Here is a 22,355-nt window from a genome sequence, read left to right as displayed (position 1 = left end):
CAAAAACTCTATTAATGTAACACATTACATTATTAAATGTTTTAGGGCTCCCCAAGATCACCCACAGGATTAGCGACTCGCTCGAAAGACTCATTTGACTCAGGGGCAATTGTAATCACAGCTACAGTTTATCACAGCAACACAGTAAGGATAAACAGCTGGGTGGATCAGTAAGGGAAAAGACACTGGTCTAGAGAAATTCATACACAGGATTTTTATGCCCTTACCTCCCAGCTCAGCAAGAGCCACACCAAAGCATATTTCTTTATCAGCAAAAATGCAGCAATACTTGTGGCAATGTTTCTGCCCAGGAAAGCCCATTTGAGATTCAGAGTTTAGGGTTTTTACTGGGGCTGCTCAGGCATGCTCTAACAACTACCGAAATTCCAGACTCTCAGAAAGAAAGCATTATTTTCGCCACAGATCGTATTGTTCATATAGTCTGTCTGAAACTCCTATATCAGTCAGGGATCCTTTCAGGGGCTAGCTGTTACTGTAGATGTTCAATCTCATTAATTTGTATTCCCATTTTAAAGATTTAGAAACTAATGCATAAAAACTTACTTGAAAACCGTTAACCATCGTGAGCAATGAAGACAGCATGTAAATTTTAGTAATTATTTACTTCCCTTCCTCCTCATAAAAAAGCCTTGTATTTTCTCTCTTGAAAAAGAGGGACCCAACTTGCCATAATTCCACTATCAAGTATTTAGACTGCTGACAATGATTCCTACCAATTAACAAAAGGGTTAGGTCTTCTTCCCAACTCCTCATTCAGTATGTACTGCATATACTTAGTCATCACTTCTAGAGTTGATACTGTGCACTGATAACTAAAAGAATAAAAACAAAAAATGCAAAAGATAAAAATGAGAAATATGTACTATAACGTTATGCTCTATTAAACATCCAGAAGTCCAAATTCCAGTGACTATATTGTATATACTGCTATTTGTAAAAGTCATAGTTGGAATGATCCATCAAAAATCATTTGAGGAAAAAAAAGGAAGATGTGAACAGAGACCAAATAATTTAATCAACAAAATGGTGAACTGTGGAACTATATAGTTTTATATTTCTTAACTTTGCCCATTCCCCTTCAGATTGCCAAGATCTAGAATTTCATCGAAAATACAAATCATAACACTGCTCTTAAAAAAATGTCAGGGTCTTTGCTGCAATGCATATTAGACTCCTTTTACACTTGAGATTTAACCTTTTTCACATTATAATGACCCACTCACTATAAATGAGCTAATTCTAGTAATATTTCTATTAGCTATTCAAAGTTTGGAAACCCTGGCGGCATAGTGGTTAAGTGCTATGGCTGCTAACCAAAAGGTCGGCAGTTCAAATCCACCAGATGCTCCTTGGCAACTCTATGGGGCAGTTCTACTCTGTCCTATAGGGTCTCTGTGAGTTAGAATTGACTCAACTACAATGGGTTTCGTTTTTTTTTTTACCTAAGTTTATAAAAGTCACAGAGAACAGTTTAAATGAAAGCTCATCATGAAAGTAAACCCTTAAAAAAGAAGATAGACATATATAAAGCTTGACAACTCTCATGTACCCCATATGTGAATGTAAATAAAATCTCAGAATGAGTAGCTCAACTTGCAAACTAAACTGTATTTATTTAGTTATGGGGGGGGGAGTTGACAGTTGTATACTGGTTAAAACTCTTGATAATTACATAGCTATGACAAAAAAGATACAATTCTAAATGAATTTGACAACAAAATTTTATGTGGAAGCACAAAATCTAGCCAATACAAGTATTTGTTCTTTATAATTAAGATTCCTTCCAGATGTAGGTTGAGGCAACAGGCTTGAAGACACCTGGCATCAGAACTTTCTCCAGACATTAAACAGTCATCCTTACCAACAAGATCGTAAAGGAAAAGTACATGTAAGAATCAAAAAGTCTCTTACCAAAAGAATTGTAAAAGAATCTTTAAACAGTATCTAGATAGTGCTTTGAGAATGATATACACCAAAAGTTATATTGTTTTATGGATAAAAGTGAGCTTAGATTTTGTTATTTCTAAATGAAAACACTTCATTAAAACAATTCTGATGGCAAAAGGTAATAACTGAGTTTGTTAACAAAAAATTTGGGGCGGGGGGGAGGGGAAGCAATTTAGGTTAGCTGTATAAGGAATCTTCACTTCCAAACAACATAAGCATTTGTAGCATGAATCTTTAAGCACTTGAATCTTTTAATTAAGAAATACTCCAAAATTATACAGTGGTGATGTTTGCACTGCTCTGACTGCTAAAAACCACTGAATTGTACACTTTAAAAGGGTGAATTTTATGGTATGTGAATTATATTTCAATAAAGTTTTTATAAAATTTTTGAAAGAGTCTGGCTAAATTCATAATACCATTCTGTACGGCAATAGACATCACTCATAGTTTTCCCTTGTTCCAAAGTTTCTTTTTTACCTTGGCAAGGCGACTCATTTGGTCTTCTGAGAGAGTACTGCTTGTTCTGCCAGGCGTTTTTGTGGGTTCTGATCCATCTGCTTCGACATTAGGCCAGACTTTCAAGTCGTGCATCCCTTGGCGGAACATGCTAAGCAAAGACAATGTTCAGGGTAGAAGTAATTTAATGCAGTTCACTAAAAGAAATTTTAGATTCCTAAAAACTGAGGAAGTTCTCCATTAAGAAAACACATCTCTATTATGAGGCTTTAAGCCCCCAATGGGTTGTAATTAACTAAGCAACTGAAATCCATGTAACACTGTATTTCACATGCCTTTTTTTTTCTCCAAGCAGTCAGAACTATTATAGAGAATTCTAAAGGTAGAGTGGTAGAAGAGAAGGATTGGTAATGGACCACACACACTTACTTCACTACCTCACTGGAGACCTTAGGGATAATAAAAGACCAAATTCCTACCCACTGAAGAAATGTCACATTTGCCCCAGCTGAAATAAAAATTTTAAAAATTACCCACAATTTTAACTAAAAATTTATAGTAGCAGGCTCTAGAGTCAGCCTGCCTGGGTTTGAATTCAGTTGTGCCACCTACTGCCTACATGACCTTGGGCAAGTTACTTAAGTTCTCTGTACCTCAGTTTAGTTGTCTACAAAATGCGGTTATAAAGAGTATCTGTACCTAAGAGTGTTAGGAAAAGAATTAAATAAACCAGTACAAATAAAAAGTACTTAGAATAGTACCTGCCATATAATAAACACTCAAGAAATATTAACTATCAGCATCTTTTTCACTAGGTACAGGTTGATTTTTCTCCTCTCTTCTTTTCCATAAGAGGGATGTTCTAAAAGGGAAGAAACAGTTAAGTTCTGTCTTAGTTATCTAGTGCTGCTATAACAGAAATATCACAAGTGAGTGGCTTTAATGAATAGAAATTGATTTTCTCACATTTAGGCAACTAGAATTCTGGGTGTTGCGTCTCCTCTGGGGGAAAACCCTTGTTTCTGTTTCTCTAGCAGTCTTCTTGGCATTCCTCGGAGATTTACACGTGGCATCTATCTTTCCCCTATTCCTGCTAACTTGCTTCTGTGTCTAACCTGCTCCTTTTATACCTCAAAAGTGATTGGCCTCCACCTGGATCAAAGGAGAATGAGGAACATCAAGGACACAAGGTAATTATGAGCCCAAGAGACAGAAAGGGCCACGTGAACCAGAGACTGCATCATCCTGAGACCAGAAGAACCAGATGGTGCCCGGCCACAACCGATGACTGCCCTGACAAGGAACACAACAGAGAACCCCTGAGGGACCAGGACAACAGTGGGATGCAGACCCCAAATTCTCATAAAAAGACCAGACTTAATGGTCTGACTGAGACTAGAAGGACCCTGGTGGTCATGGCCCCCAGACATTCTGTTGGCCCAGGACAAGAGCCATTCCTGAAGCCAACTTGTCAGACATGGATTGGACTGGACAATGGGTTATAGAGGAATGCTGGTAAGCAGTGAGCTTCTTGGATCAGGTGGACACTTAAGACTATGTTGGCATCTCCTGCCTGGAGGGAAGATGAGAAGGTAGAGGGGGTTGAAGCTGGAAAAACGGACACGAAAGAGAGAGTGGAGGGAGGGAGAAGGTTGTCTCATTAGGGGGAGAGTAATTGGGAGTATGTAGCAAGGTATATATAAGTTTTTATGTGAGAGACTGACTTGATTTATATACTTTCACTTAAAGCACAATTATAAAAAAAAATGAACTAGTAAAGAGAAAGAAAAAGTCCAGAAAAACAAAAAAGGATTCCCTTAAAACACAGTCAACACTAAAATGGCCTCATTAACAAAGAAAATCCTATTCCCAAATAGGACTACATCTACAGGTTTGTTGTTGTTACTGCTGTGTGCCTTCAAGTCCATTCTGACTCACAGCAACCCTACAGGAGAGAGCAGAGCAGTTCCACAGGGTTTTCAAGGCTGTAATCTTTTTTTTTTTTTACATTTTATTATGAAATAAACCACAAATACAAAAACCACACTCAAAAAATGTATAGCTTACTTAGAGATTTTAAGACAAATATTCTTCTATTCCCACCTAGATCAAGAAATATAACTTTATCACGTTCCCCAGAAGTCCAAGGCTGTAATCTTTATAGAAGCAGATTGCCATGTCCTTCTCCTGTGGTGTGGCTGGTGGGTTCAAATCATCAACCTTTTGCTTTAGCACCCAAGCACTTAACCACTGAGCCACCAGGGCTCCTTATCTCCAGGTATAAACCAAAAAATTCCAAACCCGTTGCCATCCAGTCGATGCCAACTCATAGCTACCCTACAGGACAAAGCAGGACTGCCCCACAGGGTTTCCAAGGAGCGGCTGGTGGATTTGATCTGCTGACCTTTTGGTTAGCAGCCAAATGCTTAACCACTGCACCACCAGGGCTCCAACTGCAGTGTAAGGGTTAGGATTTACATGTACTTTTAGGGGATACAATTCAGTCCACAACAGCTTCATATTAAAAAAAAAAAAAAAAAATTATAAAGTCCACACATCGGAAATTTAATAATCAGAATGCAGCCCAAGCTTGGTGATTCTGCTTTAAGTGAAAGATTGTATGTACTTCGACCATCCTGTTTCATTCAAAAAGCTACCAAGAAGATCAAGCGTGATGGCTGAATGAACTTATAAAGGCACTTTAGACAACTACACTTTTCAATTATGCTAATGTCAAAAGTTTCTGAGTTTGTATTTTTTATGGAGGGTTAGAAATTTTTTTTGTTAGCGCATGTGCATGCGTGTGTGTGTGTTTTAAGTCTTTTTCAACAAGGTCTTTTAAACAATACAAAGTCTACTCAAATAACATCCCAAAACCAAAAGTGCAAGTTCTCAATTAAATTGGGGGGCGGGGGGGAGGACTGAAAGCGTAAACAGGTGAGTGGGCAAGTCTAAAGCATTTTGCACACTTTCATGTTTAATAAATTTTTAATAAGATACATGTTAGCTGTATCTATGCATTTTTCCCATCTCTAAAAGAAATAATTTTTTTTAATCATTATAATACAAATAGATTCTTATATCTGACTAATAGAAACTTTCTTCAGAGATTTTCCCTGAAGTAATAAAGAGAATTCTTATTGAATATCACACAATATATTATATATACAATGATACCATAAACATTTAAATTGGGAACTATAAAGGAAATATACAAGCTCATGAGCATAATAAGATTAAAGATCATATCTGATGTAAGCTTTCTAAGGTTAGCAATAAAATAATACCTAGCAACCATAGCTTCTAAAGCTTACCCTACAGGCACAACACAAAAGGCACTGACTGGTTGCAAAAGAGCAAAATTTTCAATATTTATCATGTTAAACTTAAAAAAAAAAAAAAAGTTACACTGTAAAAGAAGTACATATACAAGCCTTTTATAAGGTTAATTTTTTTTTTCCCTTTCATCTGAGGTTCAACATCAAGCAGACCCGCTTAAGAACAGTCCTTAAGGAGCTGGGTACAGTGAGGTAATAACACCATTTTAAACGAATATCCTTAAGCTACCTTCAGAAACAGCAGGAGGCTTCCGTCCTTTCTCCCCTCCCGCCAAGATCCTGTGAATATTTTGCCTTGCTGAACTTATCTACGGCAAAAATCAGCGTTTGGCGGTAAGTCTGTTTACTGAATGATTTAGGTACCTTGGGATGGATCTGGAGAGGTTTCGGGATAGGGGACACAGGAGGAAGGGGTGATGCCAAGTGACTCAAATGATCAACTGAACATGTTACTTTCTTTTGACACTAATGGAACCTTTGCAAAGAGTTACATAGCTTCCAGGTGGCAAGCCAGAATGCTCAGAGCATCATGTCCACTTGGGAAATTAAGCCAAACAGGCAAGACAGAAGAAACGGCACAGCAGGCTCTCCTTCAGACTCCAGCAGAGCCCGCAACAGCTGCTGCTGATACTCCAGTTTCTAGTGCCAAGCTACTCTATGGAAGCAACTGCCTCGACTTCACAATTCACATTTGGAGAAAAACATCTGCAAGAGAACTCTGCAAATTGCCTATGTTTCTTTGCCAATTCAACCTAATGATCAATCCATTCTTTTGCTACTTAGAAATCTTACAAGCTAGACTTTCAAATAAGGACAATAAATTATTCTAGCCTTATCCTAACAGATTAGTTTTTCAATTATTAATTAGATGATTCTCCAAGAAGGTCTGCTTCACACTGACTCAAGCACACAAAATATACAAAACACAGATTCACAGACAGCATGAGTTGGTATGCACGAGACTCTCAATACTGTAATATCTTCATACTATTTTATAATACTAAATGTTTTGAGGACCACTTTTAAAAAGCTACAAAGTCCATACCAGGACTCTTTATGGAACAAGGCGGAGAAGCAATTTGTGCTATTTCATTGCTTAAGAAACTCATAAGTAAACTGGTCTAACACAGTGCTTCCCCGAGGGCATGAGAACAGTCGTAGTACATGATTTGAGATGGTAGGTAGAAGCACATTTGCACAGGTTCCCTGTTGAGACCACCCCAGAGACTCATGCTGCCTTCTTTCCCGGAATGTCAGCAGCACCAGGCAGAGAAGCAACTGTGATCCAACAGTACAAGTGGATGTCTGCACTCTTCTCTAAGCACCCGGAACATCCTGAACACATTCTTCCAAAATTCAAAGTTGTGTAAGAAGTCCAATAGTTTATGGAGAATGCCTGGGCTTTTCTCCACTGCACCCAGCTCAGCCTTCAGGACAAGGACCCAGGCCAGACAGAAAAAGGAGTTCTTATAATTTTATAGGGTTTCTCAGAATTCTTTCTAAGATGAAGATGAGTACAAGTGGCAGCCTAGGAGGAACAGGAAGAGTTGGTGATCTAACTCTTTTGCACTCCTTCCCCACCTGCTGGAAGTGCCCACAGACCTCTATTAGAATCTAAATTATATCATTTGACTAACTACTGTAAAATATTATGGGAGTTGGACTGATTAATGAAGTAAAACCTTATCTTCACCTTAAATTGCAAACAACGAACCATATATCCCCTATTTCTGACTGGGCATTGACAGAATCATTCTTATTAAAAAGGGCCTTTTTCACAGGTATTACACACATATTTTATAAATCAAATAGATTCATTATCACTGTATTTCATTAGGACTTTTTTTGCTTTAAATTTTTAAAATTTAATAGCAGGTATTCTCATGATACTTATTTTACTATCACCCACCATGTTAAATGATACTTCTTTTTTATTTACAGGAGGGATATAAAATTTTTCTATTAAGAAAATGGAAGTTAAAAAAGTGAGCTGAGTTAACTAAAAATATCAAGTAAATTAGAGCATACTCAGTATAGACATATGGCAGGGACCCTGAAAGTGGTAAGTAAACAACGGAAGTCTGAGAAACTCTGTTCTAAGTAAGGTACAGACTTCACAGAATCAGTGCTACTCTCCAACACATTTCATTTATATCTGACATCTGAGCTGTTCAGTACATAGAGGAACAGCACACATGATTTTTCAGTGTATGTTCCAAGATTCAGAGGCTTAGTTTACTTAATAACACAAAAATGAACATATGTTTACCTCCCACATTTCTCAAAATGTGGTTCAGAGGCCACCTCCTACAGAATTACTCAGAATGCTTGTTAAAATGCTATTTCTCGGGCCCATTCCAGACTTACTAAATTAGTAAGAGGCAAGGAGATGGACCCGGCAACCTACTTCTGAAAAGAATTAGCCAGTGAAAACCTTATGAATAGCAGAGGAACATTGTCTGATATAGTGCTGGAAGATGAGTCTCCCAGGTTGGAAGACACTCAAGACATGACAGGAGAAGAGCTGCCTCCTCAAATTAGAGTCGACCTTAAAGACATGGATGGAGTAAAGCTTTCGGGACCTTCATTTGCTGATGATGCACAACTCAAAATAAGAAGAAAAAGCTGCAAATATCCATTAATAATCAGAACCTGGAGTGCACAAAGTATCAATATAGGAAAATTGGAAACTGTAAAAAATGAAATGGAACGCATAAACATCGATATCCTAAGCATTAGTGAGCTGAAATGGCCTGGTATTTGCCATTCTGAATCGGACAATCATATAGTCTACTATACCGGAAATGACAACTCGAAGAGGAATGGTGTTGCATTCATCATCAAAAAGAACATTTCAAGGTCTATCCTGAAGTACAACGCTGTCAGTGATAGGATAATATCCATATGCCTACGAGGAAGACCAGTTAATACGACTATTATTCAAATTTATGCTCCAACCACTAAGGCCAAAGATGAAGCAATTGAAGACTTTTAATAGCTGCTGCAGTCTGAAATTGACAGAACACGCAATCAGGATGCACTGATAATTGCTGGTGACAGGAATGCGAAAGACGGAAACAAAGAAGAAGGGCTGGTCTTTGGAAAATAATGGCCTTGGTGACAGAATGCTGGAGATGGAGTTACAGAATTCTGCATGACCAACGACTTCTCCGTTGCCAGTACCTTCTTTCACCAACACAAATGGCAACTATACACATGGACATCACTAGATGGAACACACAGGAATCAAATCGACTGTATCTATGAAAAGAGATGCTGGAAAAGCTCAATATCACCAGTCAGAACAAGCCCAGGGGCCAATCATGGAATATACAGGCCATCAATTGCTCATATGTAAGTTCAAGCTGAAACTCAAGAAAATCAGAGCAAGTTCACAAGAGCCAAAATATGACCTTGAGTATATCCAACCTGAATTTACAGACCATCTCAAGAACAGACTTGACGCGCTGAACACTAATGACCGAACACCAGAGGAGTTGTGGAATGAGATCAAAGATATCACACATGAGGCGGGGCCAAGATGGCTGACTAGGTAGAAGCTACCTCGGATCCCTCTTGCAACAAAGACTCAGAAAAAAAAGTAAATCAATCACATACATGACAATCTACAAACCCTAACCATCAAACACAGATCTAAACAGTTGACCTGAGTGACAGAGACTCAGCCAGTGCAAGCAGGCTGCACACTGACACGGCTAACGAGAGAACGAGCAACCACGGGGAAGCAGCGACTGTTTTCGGAGCCTGGAGCCAGCGTCCCAGTCAGAAAACCTTGGAGCTGGGCTTTGGACTGGGCACAGCAGAGCTGAGCACGGCATCCTGAGACGGCACAAACACGGGACGCAGCCCTAGCCCCAGAAGTGACCTCGGGGGAAGCCCAGCCAGTACACGAAGGCAGCGCAGCGACGCAGCTGACAGGAGGAGAAGTCACCAGGAGGCAGCGACTGGTTTTGGAGCCTGGACTGCAGCGTCCCAGCCGGGGAACCTTGGTGCTGGGCTTTGGACCAGGAGTGGAGGAACCGACTACGGCTTCTGGGACAGCACAAGCACAGGACGCAGGCCTGACCCTCGGGGGCAATCTCAATCCAGCCAACGCACACAGGCTACACACCCCTTGGGAATCTCAGATAAAACAGTCATCACCAAGGAAGATAAGTAACTTTGTCTATATTACGGGGTGCTTACTCTCTCCTATCTATCTGATCCCTCCCCTCCCCTTCCCAGGCGGCTTCATTAACATTGGAATTTTCTGAGCCAGAGAGTGAAGTGCTCTTCGGGTTTTTTTGTTGTTTTTGTTGTTGTCTTTTCCTAACCCATTCTCCTGGCCTGAAAGAAGCAGCTACAAAAAAACCCAGGGACCAAAAATCCTTTCCTGACTTCCCGAAATTGGACTAAAAATACAGAACCAGCTCCAGCCAAGCATATGAGATCCACGGTCTAGGGCTCTCATCCCTACAGGGAACAAGGTGGCTATTATAATGCAAAGGCAATCCTGATAGTGATCTGACTGTAATTGTTTTAGCAGATTACTGGAAAGACAAGCTTCCCAGGTCTGATATCTCTACCTATTAAACAGAGCCCTCACTGACCCACAACGGGGAACGGAGGGCTGAAGCTCCACCCAAACCACCTAGCCTCCTGCCACAGGGGTCTGAGGATCGTGACACCTATCAATCTGTAGAGGTACATGCATTGGGTGCCTAAGGTACAGCTGCAGAGCCCACCCACCGAAGTGCTTTAGGAACAGAGACACAACTACCTCACTGGCACATGGGGGAAGACTGTCAGCATCCTTCTCCCCTGGAGTGTGACCCCCTGCTGCTACTAGGATCTGGTACACACAACTATCACCACTACTCCTCTAAAAGAAAAGCTGACGGTCTACACCACACACTTGGTAATCCAAAATCAGATTCTACTCAAGAATAGTGAATGGACTCTTAGGCTTATATATCTAGTAACAGCCCAAACCAGCTGGTATTAGGACATAAACGATTCAAAGGCTACAGCAATCAAGACAGTGCAATCTAGTAGCCTATCTACGTATATTGAAAGAAAACAAAAAAAAATAAGACTCAGTGAGCAAATATAAAATAAATCATTACAGTATCTTATAGATGGCTCGGAGACAGCAGTCAATATCAAACCACATAAAGAAGCAGACCATGATTGCTTCTACAACTCCCCAAATTAAAGAAGAAAAATCTTTCCAAATGAAGATATGATCCTGGAATTGCCAGATGCAGAATATAAAAAACTAATTTACAAAACGCTTCAAGACATCAGGGATGACCTCAAAAATGAAATAAGGTAATCTACACAAAAAGCCAAGGAACACACTGATAAAGCAGTTGAAGAACTCAAAAAGATTATTCAAGAACATAGTGGAAAAATTAATAAGCTGCAAGAATCCATAGAGAGACAGCATTCAGAAATCCAAAAGACTAACAGAAGAATTACAGAATTAGACAATTCAACAGGAAGTCAGAGGAGCAGAGTCGAGCAATTGGAATGCAGAGTGGGGGAGGTGGAGGATAAGGCAATTGACACCAATACAGTTGAAGAAAAATCAGATAAAAGAATTTAAAAAAAATGAAGAAACCCTAAGAATCATGTGGGACTCTATCAAGAAGAATAACTTGCATGTGATTGGAGTTCTAGAACAGGGAGGGATAGCAGAAAATACAGAAAGAATAGTTAAAGATCTGTTGGCAGAAAACTTCCCTGACATCATGAAAGACGAAAGGATATCTATCCAAGATGCTCATCGAACCCCATTTAAGATTGATCCAAAAAGAAAATCACCAAGACTTGTTATCATCAAACTTGCCAAAACCAAAGATAAACAGAAAATTTAAAAAGCAGCCAGGGAGAAAAGAAAGGTCTCCTACAAAGGAGAATCAATAAGTTTAGACTACTCAGCAGAAACCATGAAGTCAAGAAGGCAATGGGATGACATATAGAGAGCACTGAAGGAGAAAAACTGCCAGCCAAGGATCATATAACCAGCAAAACTCTCTCTCAAATATGAAGGTGAAATTAAAACATTTACAGATAAACACAAGCTTAGAGAATCTCCAAAAACCAAACCAAAGCTACAAGAAATACTAAAGGAAATTGTTTAGTCAGAAAATCAATAATATCGGATACCAACACAATACAAGGTCACAGAACAGAACATCCTGATATCAACTCAAATAAGCAAATCACAAAAACAAATTAAGATTAATTTTAAAAAGAAAAAAATGCTCAAAACAGGGAATCACTGAAGTCATTATGTAAAAGATCACAATAATCAAAAAAAGGGACTGAATACAGGAGGCAGAGAACTGCCATATGGAGAGGAAAACAAGGCAATATAGGACGATACAAGTTGGGTTTTTACTTAGAAAAATACGGGTAAATATTAAGGTAACCACAAAGAGGTCTAACAATTCCATAACTCAAAATAAAAACCAAGAAAAGCATAACAACTCAGCAAACATAAATTCGACTACTATGAAAATGAGGAACACACAATTTACAAACAAAAAGTCTCGGCACAAAAAAGTAAGTAGAAAAATGAAATTGTCAACAACACACACAAAAAGGCATCAAATGACAACACTAAACATATACTTATCTATAATTATGCTGAACGTAAATGGACGAAATGCACCAATAAAGAGACAGAGAGTCTCAGACTGGATAAAGAAACACGATCCGTCTATATGCTGCCTACAAGAGACACATCTTAGACGTAGAGACACAAACAAACCAAAACTCAAAGAATGGAAAAAAATATATCAAGCAAACAACAATCAAAAAATAGACTGACAAAATAGACTTTAAATTTAAATCTACCACAAAGGATAAAGAAGGACACTACATAATGATTAAATGGACAATTGACCAGGAAGATATAACCATATTAAATATTTATGCACTCAATGACAAGGCTGCAAGATACATAAAACAAACTTTAACAGAACTAAAAAGTGAGATTAACACCTCCACAATTATAGTAGGAGACTTCAACACACCACTTTCGGAGAAGGATAGGACTTCCAGTAAGAAGCTCAATAGAGACACGGAAGACCTAATTGCTACAATCAACTAACTTGACCTCATACACTTAATACAGAACACTCCACCCAACACCTGCAAAGTATACTTTTTTTTCTAGCGCACATGGAACATTTTCTAGACTAGGTCATAAAACAAACCTCTGCAGAATCCAAAACATCGAAATATTACAAAGCATCTTCTCAGACCACAAGGCCATAAAAGTAGAAATCAATAACAAAAAAATCAGGGAAAAGAAATCAAATACTTGGAAACTGAACAACACCCTGCTCAAAAAAGACTGGGTTATAGAAGACATTAAGAAGGGAATAAAGAAATTCATAGAATGCAATGAGAATGAAAACACTTCCTATCAAAACCTCTGGGACACAGCAAAAGCAGTGCTCAGAGGTCAATTTATATCGATAAATGCACACATACAGAAAGAAGAAAAGAGCCAAAATCATAAAACTGTCCCTACAACTTGAACAAACAGAAAGTGAGCAACAAAAGAATCCATCAGGCACCAGAAGAAAACAAATAATAAAAATAAGAGCTGAACTAAATGAATTAGAGAACAGAGAAACAATTGAAAGAATTAACAAAGCCAAATGCTGGTTCTCTGAAAAAATTAACAAACTTGATAAACCATTGGCCAGACTGACTAAAGAAATACAGGAAAAAAAAAAAAGTAACTGGAATAAGAAACGAGATGGGCCACATCACAACAGACCCAACTGAAATTAAAAGAATCATATAAGATTATTATGAAAAATTGTACTCTAACAAATTTGCAAACCTAGAAGAAATGGATGAATTCCTAGAAAAACACCACCTACCTAAACTAACACATTCAGAAGTAGAACAACTAAATAGACCCATAACAAAAAAAGACATTGAAAAGGTAATCAAAAAACTCCCAACAAAAAAAAACCCTGGCCCGGACGGCTTCACGGCAGAGTTCTACCAAACTTCCAGAGAAGAGTTAACACCACTACTACTAAAGGTATTTCAAGGCATAGAAAATGATGGAATACTACCTAATTCATTCTATGAAGCCACCATATCCCTGACACCAAAACCAGGTAAAGACACCACAAAAAAAGAAAATTACAGACCTATATCCCTCATGAACATAGACGCAAAAATCCTCAACAAAATTCTAGCCAATAGAATACAACAACATATCAAAAAAATAATCCACCACGACCAAGTGGGATTTATACCAGGTATGCAACTTTTTTTTTTAATGCAACATTGGTTTAATATTAGAGAAACCATTAATGTAATCCACCATATAAATAAAACAAAAGACAAAAACCACATGATCTTATCCATTGATGCAGAAAAGGCATTTGACAAAGTGCAACACCCATTCATAATAAAAACTCTCAGCAAAATAGGAATTGAAGGAAAATTCCTCAACATAATAAAGGGCATCTATGCAAAGCCAACAGTCGACATCATTCTAAATGGAGAGAGCCTGAAAGCATTTCCCTTGAGAACGGGAACCAGACAAGGATGCCCTTTATCACCGCTCTTATTCAACATCGTGCTAGAAGTCCTAGCCAGGGCAATTAGGCTAGACAAAGAAATAAAAGGTATCCGGATTGGCAAGGAAGAAGTAAAGTTATCACTATTTGCAGATGACATGATTATATACACAGAAAACCCTAAGGAATCCTCCAGAAAACTACTGAAACTAATAGAAGAGTTTGGCAGAGTCTCAGGTTATAAAATAAACATACAAAAATCACTTGGATTCCTCTACATCAACAAAAAGAACACCGAAGAGGAAATAACCAAATCAATACCATTCACAGTAGCCCCCAAGAAGATAAGATACTTAGGAATAAATCTTACCAAGGATGTAAAAGACCTATACAAAGAAAACTACAAAGCTCTACTACAAGAAATTCAAAAGGACATACTTAAGTGGAAGAACATACCCTGCTCATGGATAGGAAGACTTAACATAGTAAAAATGTCTATTCTACCAAAAGCCATCTATACATTTAACGCACTTCCGATCCAAATTCCAATGTCATATTTTAAGGGGATAGAGAAACAAATCACCAATTTCATATGGAAGGGAAAGAAGCCTCGGATAAGTAAAGCATTACTGAAAAAGAAGAAGAAAGTGGGAGGCCTCGCTCTACCTGATTTCAGAACATATTATACAGCCACAGTAGTCAAAACAGCCTGGTACCGGTACAACAACAGGCACATAGACCAATAGAACAGAATTGAGAACCCAGACATAAATCCACCCACATATAAGCTGCTGATATTTGACAAAGGCCCAGTGTCAGTTAATTGGGGAAAAGATAGTCTTTTTAACAAATGGTGGTGCTAGCATAACTGCATATCCATTTGCAAAGAAATGAAACAGGGTCCATACCTCACACCATGCACAAATACTAACTCCAAGTAGATCAAAGACCTAAACATAAAGACTAAAACGATAAAGATCAGGGAAGAAAAAAAAAGGGACAATGTTAGCAGCCTTAATACAAGGCATAAACAGAATACAAAACATTACTAAAAATGACAAAGAGAAACCAGATAACTGGGAGCTCCTAAAAATCAAACACCTATGCTCATCTAAAGACTTCACCAAAAGAATAAAAAGACCACCTACAGGTTGGGAAAAAATTTTCAGCTATTATATCTCCGATCAGCCCCTGATATCTAAAATCTATATGTTTCTGTTAAAACTCAACTACAAAAAGACAAACAACCCAATCAAAAAGTGGGCAGAGGATATGAACACACACTTCACTAACGAAGATACTCAGGCAGCTAACAGATACATGAGAAAACGCTCTCGATCATTAGCCATTAGAGAAATACAAATTAAAACTACAATGAGATTCCATCTCACGCCAACAAGGCTGGCATTAATCCAAAAAACACAAAATAATAAATGTTGGAGAGGCTGCGGAGAGATTGGAACTCTCGTACATTGCTGGTGGGAATGTAAAATGGTCCAATCACTTTGGAAATCTATCTGGCGTTTTCTTAAAAAGTTAGAAATAGAACTACCATACAACCCAGAAATCCCACTCCTCGGAATATATCCTAGAGAAATAAGAGCCTTTACAAGAACAGATATATGTACACCCATGTTTATTGCAGCACTGTTTACAATACCAAAAAGCTGGAAGCAACCAAGGTGTCCATCAACAGATGGTTGAATAAATTATGTATATTCACACAATCGAATACTACACATCGATGAAGAACAGTGACAAATCTGTGAAGCACTTCATAACATGGAGGAACCTGGAAGGCATTATGCTGAGTGAAATTAGTCAGATGCAAAAGGACAAATACTGTATAAGACCACTATTATAAGGTTTTGAGAAATAGTATAAACTGAGAAGAACACATTCTTTTGTGGTTACGAGAAGAGGGAGGGAAGGAGGGTTGGAGAGGGTTATTTAGTGATTAGTAGATAAGAACTACTTTAGGTGAAGGGAAGGACAATACTCAATACAGGGAAGGTCAGCTCAACTGTACTGGACCAAAAGCAAAGAAGTTTCCGGGATAAACTGAATGCTTCCAAGGTCAGCAGAGCAAGGGCAGGGGTTTGGGGACTATGGCTTAAGGGGACTTCTAAGTCAACTGGCAAAATAAATTCTATTATGAAAACATTCTGCATCCCACTTTGAAGTGTGGCATCTGGGGTCTTAAATGTTAACAAACGGCCATCTAAGATGCATCAATTGGTCTCAACCCACCTGGATCAAAGGAGAATGAAGAACACCAAGGTCACACGATAACTATGAGCCCAAGAGACAGAAAGGGCCACATGAACTAGAGACTTACATCATCCTGAGACCAGAGGAACTAGATGGTGCCCGGGCACAACCGATGACTGCCCTGACAGGGAGCACAACAGAGAACCCCTGAGGGACCAGAAGAACAGTGGGATGCAGACCCCAAATTCTCATAAAAAGACCAGACTTAATGGTCTGACTGAGACTAGAAGAATCCCGGCGGTCATGATCCCCAAACCTTCTGTTGGCCCAGGACAGGAACCACTCCTGAAGACAACTCATCAGACATGGAAGGGCTGGACAATGGGTTGGAGAGAGATGCTGATGAAGAGTGAGCTACTTGTAACAGGTGGACACCTGAGATTGTGTTGGCATCTCCTGTCTGGAGGGGAGGTGGGAGGGTAGAGAGGGTTAGAAACTGGCAAAACAGTCATGAAAGGAGAGACTGGAAGGAGGGAGCGGGCTGACTCATTGGGGGAGAGTAAATGGGAGTATGTAGTAAGGTGCATATAAGCTTATATGTGACAGACTGACTTGATTCGTAAACTTTCACTTATAGCACAATAAAAATTATATATTAAAAAAAAAAAGACATCATACGTGAAGAAAGCGAGAGGTCACTGAAAAGACAGGAAAGAAAGAAAGACCAAGATGGATGTTAGAGGAGACTCTGAAACTTGCTCATGAACATCGAGCAGCTAAAGCTAAAGGAAGAAATGATGAAGTAAAAGAACTGAAAGAAAGATTTCAAAGGGTAGCTCAAGGAAACAAAGTATTATAATGACATGTGCAAAGACCTGGAGATAGAAAACCAAAAGAGAAGAACACACTCAGCATTTCTCAAGCTGAAAGAACTAAAGAAAGAATTCAAGCCTCGAGTTGCAATAGTGAAGGATTCTATGGGGAAAATATTAGACGAAGCAGGAAGCATCAAAAGAAGATGGAAGGAATAGACAGAGTCATTATACCAAAAAAAATTAGTTGACGTTCAAACATTTCAAGAGGCAACATATGATCAGGAACCCATGGTACTGAAGGAAGAGGTCCAAGCTGCATTGAAGGGACTGGGAAAAAACAAGCCTCCAGGAATTGACAGAATATCAACTGAGATGTTTCAAAAAAATGGATGCAGCACTGGAGGTGCTCACTCGTCTATGCCAAGAATTTTGGAACGCAGCTTCCTGGCCAACTGACTGGAAGAGATCCATATTTATGCCTATTCCCAAGAAAGGTGATCCAACCAAATGTGGAAATTATAGAACAATATCATTAATATCACATGCAAGCAAAATTTTGCTGAACATCATTCAAAAATGGCTGCAGCAGTATATTGACAGGGAAATGCCAGAAGCTCAGGCTGGTTTCAGAAGAGGATGCAGAACCAAGAATATCATTGCTGATACCAGATGTTCCTGGCTGAAAGCAGAGAATACCAGAAGGATTTTTACCTGTGTTTTACTGACTATGCAAAGGCATTCAACTGTGTGGATCATAATAAGCTATGGATAACATAGCAAAGAATTGGAATTCCAAAACAGTTAATTGTGCTCATGAGGAACATTTACATAGACCAAGAGGCAGTTGTTCAGACAGAACAAGGGGATACTCAGTGGTTTAAAGTCAGGAAAGGTATGCGTCAGGGTTGTATACTTTCACCATACCTATTCAATCTGTGTGCTGGGCAAATAATATGAGAAGCTGGACTATGTGAAGAAGAACGGGGCATCAGGATTGGAGGAAGGCTCATTAACAACCTGTGTTATGCAGATGACACAACCTTAATTGCTGGAAGTGAAAAGGACTTGAAGCACTTACCATTGAAGACCAAAGACCACAGCCTTCAGTATGGAATGCACCTCAACATAAAAACAAAAATCCTCACAACTGGACCAATGAGCAACATCATGATAAACGAAGAAAAGACTGAACTTGACAAGGATTTCATTTTATTTTGATCCACAATCAACAGCCATGGAAGCAGCAGTCAAGAAATCAAATGACACATTGCAATGGGCAAATCTGCTGCAAAGGACCTCTTTAAAGTGTTGAAAAGCAAAGATGTCACCTTGAAGACTAAGGTATGCCTGACCCAAGCCATGATATTTTCAATCACATCATATGCATTTGAAAGCTGGAAAATGAATAAAGAAGATTGAAGAAGAGTTGACACCTTTGAATAGTGGCGTTGGCGAAGAATACTGAATACTCCATAGACTGTCAGGAGAACGAACAAACATGTCTAGGAAGAAGTACTACCAGAACAGTCCTTAGAAGCAAGGATGGTGAGACTGCATCTTATATACACTGGACATGTTAGCAGGAGAGATCAGTTCCTGGAGAAGGACTTCATGCTTGGCGAAGTACAGGGTCAGTGGAAAAGAGGAAGACCCTCAACGAGGTGGACTGACACAGTAGCTGCAAAAATGAACTCAAGCATAACAATGATAGTAAGTATGGCGCAGGACTGGGCAGTGTTTCCTTTTGTTGTCTGTAGAATAGGGTCACTACAAGTCAGAACTGACCCGACAGCGCCTAATAAGAACAACAAGGTGCTTTTCCAGTAAGGTCCCCAGATGATTCTCATACAAAGATTGATTAGAGCTAATTTAATGTACTTTTTAAAAACCTGCCAAAAGCCAAGTAAAACAGAATCATGTATGTCATCTGAAGACGGTCTGAGAAAAGTTTATTTGGCTTTGGGCAGGTAATTTCACCAGGCTTCCAAAAAAATTTCAACTGACTCACACCTACTGCTTAGTCAGAAAATCTCTTGAAACTAGATCCTAAAGACATCTGAACTATACAGGAGTGCTAGAACAGGTGCTTCTGTGAGGAAACCTCCAGCTGACACTCCAGAGGGTAAACCACTTGTGAAGCACCGGGAAAACAGAATCAAGAGGTCATTTGGGTGTGGCTGTTTCTCAGGAACATCTAGCCACCAAGATTAAGATTAGTAAGAGTAAGAAATACACTGTTGTCTGTTCTGCTGTAACTTGCTCTTTTTACCTAATATTATATTTAAAAGCTTAAAGTTACAATGTTTCAGACTATGTCTATTGTTTCTGCATAGATTTCAATAATAAACATTTCTTTAACAGCTAGATTAAGCTAAAATACATACACATCACTAAGCAATCAAATTATTCTAAATTGGATTACATCTAGATTTTATTAATGAGTTAAAGCCTTTCTGACACAGCCTATTCCTGGATTAAAAATACAATATTATAAAGGTGTTAACTCACTCCTAAATTAACATATATAATTCAAAAATATTTCCTAACAAAATAAAGATTTTTTTTTAACTTGAAAAAATAATATTAAAAATCATCTGGCAACACAGGCAGAAAGAATATCCAGAGAAATTATAAAGGAAGACTAAGAGAATTACCCTCACCTAATATTAAAATGTTTATAATAATATACAAAACTGACAGAATAATCCAGAAATAATGATTACTAATATTTACTGAGCACTCAAACTCAATCATCATGAAGCACTTATTGATGAAGATCAAAGACTATAGCCTTCAGAATGGATTACACCCTAATATAAAAAAAACAAAAATCCTCACAACTGGACCAATAAACAACATAAGAAATGGAGAAAAGCTTGAGGTTGTCAAGGATTTCATTTCATTTCATTCCATGGGTAAAATCAATACCCATGGAAGCAACAGTCAAGAAATCAAATGACACACTGCATTGGGCAAATCTGCTGCAAAAGATCTCTTTAAAGGGTTAAAAAAATAAAGATGCCACTTTAAGGACAAAAGTGGGCCTGACTCAAGCCATGGTGTTTTCAATCACCTGATATGCATGTGAAAGCCGGACAATGAATAAATGAAGACTGATGAAGAACTGATGCCTTTGAATTATGGTGTTGGAGAAGAATACTGAATATATCATGGTCTGCCAGAAAAATGAACAAATCTGTCTTAGAAAAAGTACAGCTAGAATGCTTCTTAGAAGCAAGGATGGCAAGACTTCCTCTCACCAACTTTGGGCACATTATCAGGAGGGACCAGTACCTGGAGAAGGACATTATGCTTGGTAAAGTAGAGGGGCAGCAAAAAGAGGAAAACCCTCAAGGAGATGGACTGACACAGTGGCTGCAACAATGGGCTCACGCATAACAACTGTGAGGATGCACAGAACTGTAAAGTGTTTCGTTCTGTTGTACGTAGGGTCGCTATGAGTTGGAATCAACTCGACAGCACCTAACAACAACAAATCATCATGACTACTTTATGAGGTAAATACTGTTGTTATTCTTATGTTACATTTGTGAAAATTGAGAGATGAGGAGATTAAATAACTTGTACAAGGTTACACATCATAAGGAAAGCAGTCAGGAATCAAATAAGAAAACGTAGTTCCACAACCTGCCCTCCTAACCACCAAACTATATACTACACTGCCTCTCTAGGCCTAAACACAGGTATGAATTGAGTATGTAGTTGTTGTTAGGTGCCATCAAGTTGATTTTCGACTCATAACAAACCCATGTGACAGCAGAAATGCCCCATAGGGTTTTCTACACTGTAATCTTTACAAAAGCAGATCACCAGGTCTTTCTCCCACAAAATATCTGGGTGTGTTTAAACTGCCAACGTTTTGGTAGCAGCAGAGCATTTAACCACTGCACCACCAGCGCTCCTTATGAATTGAGTATGTAGCTGTTATTAGGTGTCATCGAGTTGATCTTTGACTCATAGTGGCCCCATGTGAAAGGGCAGAACTGCTCCATAGAGTTTGCTAGGCCACTTAGGCTCTTTATGGATTGATTATAGAAAGATGGTATTTCAAAATACATAAAAAAGAGAACTTAGTAAATGGCATTGGGACAAACAGCTGACCATTTGGTTTAAAAAAAAAAAAAAAGACTCCTTTTATAAAAGTAAATTTTCGATTAAAAAATTAAACATAAAGGCATGAAATTGTAACAGAAGAAAACCTTTCTAAAAATAATCTTAAATGGACCAGAACTTTCTAAAATATTAACTTCATATGCAAGATATAAAAACTGCTGAATGCAACATAATTTAAAACCCATGAATAAAAAGCAAGCAAACAAATATATACTAATTCAAAGAACATGCCAAAGAGGAAAAACAGTATTTATAACACGTAAGGCACAAACAGCTAATTTCATTAACATACAAAAACCCCTTATATATCAATAAGGAAATAACGACTCTTCAGGTTTCTCTTTACATACAGCCTTTCTGGCCCTGGGTTTGTAGTTCTGCCAAGATCATATGCTAGGCCACAATCTTGCAAAGGGATTTAACAGTTTACTATGTAAATAAGGTGTATAAAATCCTTGTAGGACTGGTCAATTACTACGCAAACTAGGTCACTGTGTGGCCTACGTAAGGGACTGATCAGTTTTGCCATCCTGCTAGGCTTAAAAGGACCAATACTACAGAGGTCACGAGGGAGGGGGAATCTCACTACCATGAAGAACCTAAGTAGAGCACATCCTTTGGACTCAGCATCCCTGCAATGAGAACCTCCTAGGCCCAGGAGACAGAGAAAGTGGTAACAATGGAGACAGCATGAGAAGGTGCAAGATGGCCTGAGAGGTGAGAAACAGGACCAGAGCGAGGCAGCTGTGGTAGGCTCCCTGGCCCACAAGGTGAGGCAGCTGCAGTGGGCTTGCTAACCCACAGAGTGAGAGACCTGAGCACTTTTGGGTAGAAGGCTTGCTGATAGAATAGGGTACCTCCAGGCACTTGAC

General features: G+C 38.7%; 1 protein-coding gene across 2 annotated transcripts in view; it reads right to left on the bottom strand.

The window, feature by feature from the left end:
- The window catches only part of PIK3C3 (phosphatidylinositol 3-kinase catalytic subunit type 3), a 144,115-nt gene that overhangs the window by 111,005 nt on the left and 10,755 nt on the right, over positions 1-22,355 (bottom strand). For both annotated transcript variants that reach the window (XM_049900023.1, XM_049900022.1), the window contains exon 4: positions 2,449-2,578. In XM_049900023.1, coding sequence (XP_049755980.1) covers positions 2,449-2,578 — 130 coding nt within the window. The remainder of the gene's footprint in view (positions 1-2,448; positions 2,579-22,355) is intronic.

The sequence above is a fragment of the Elephas maximus genome, chromosome 11, assembly GCF_024166365.1.
Source record: "Elephas maximus indicus isolate mEleMax1 chromosome 11, mEleMax1 primary haplotype, whole genome shotgun sequence".
In the NCBI taxonomy this organism is placed as follows: Eukaryota; Metazoa; Chordata; class Mammalia; order Proboscidea; family Elephantidae; genus Elephas; species Elephas maximus.
Note: the sequence above shows the minus strand (reverse complement) of the source record. Positions and strands in the feature narration are given on the sequence as shown.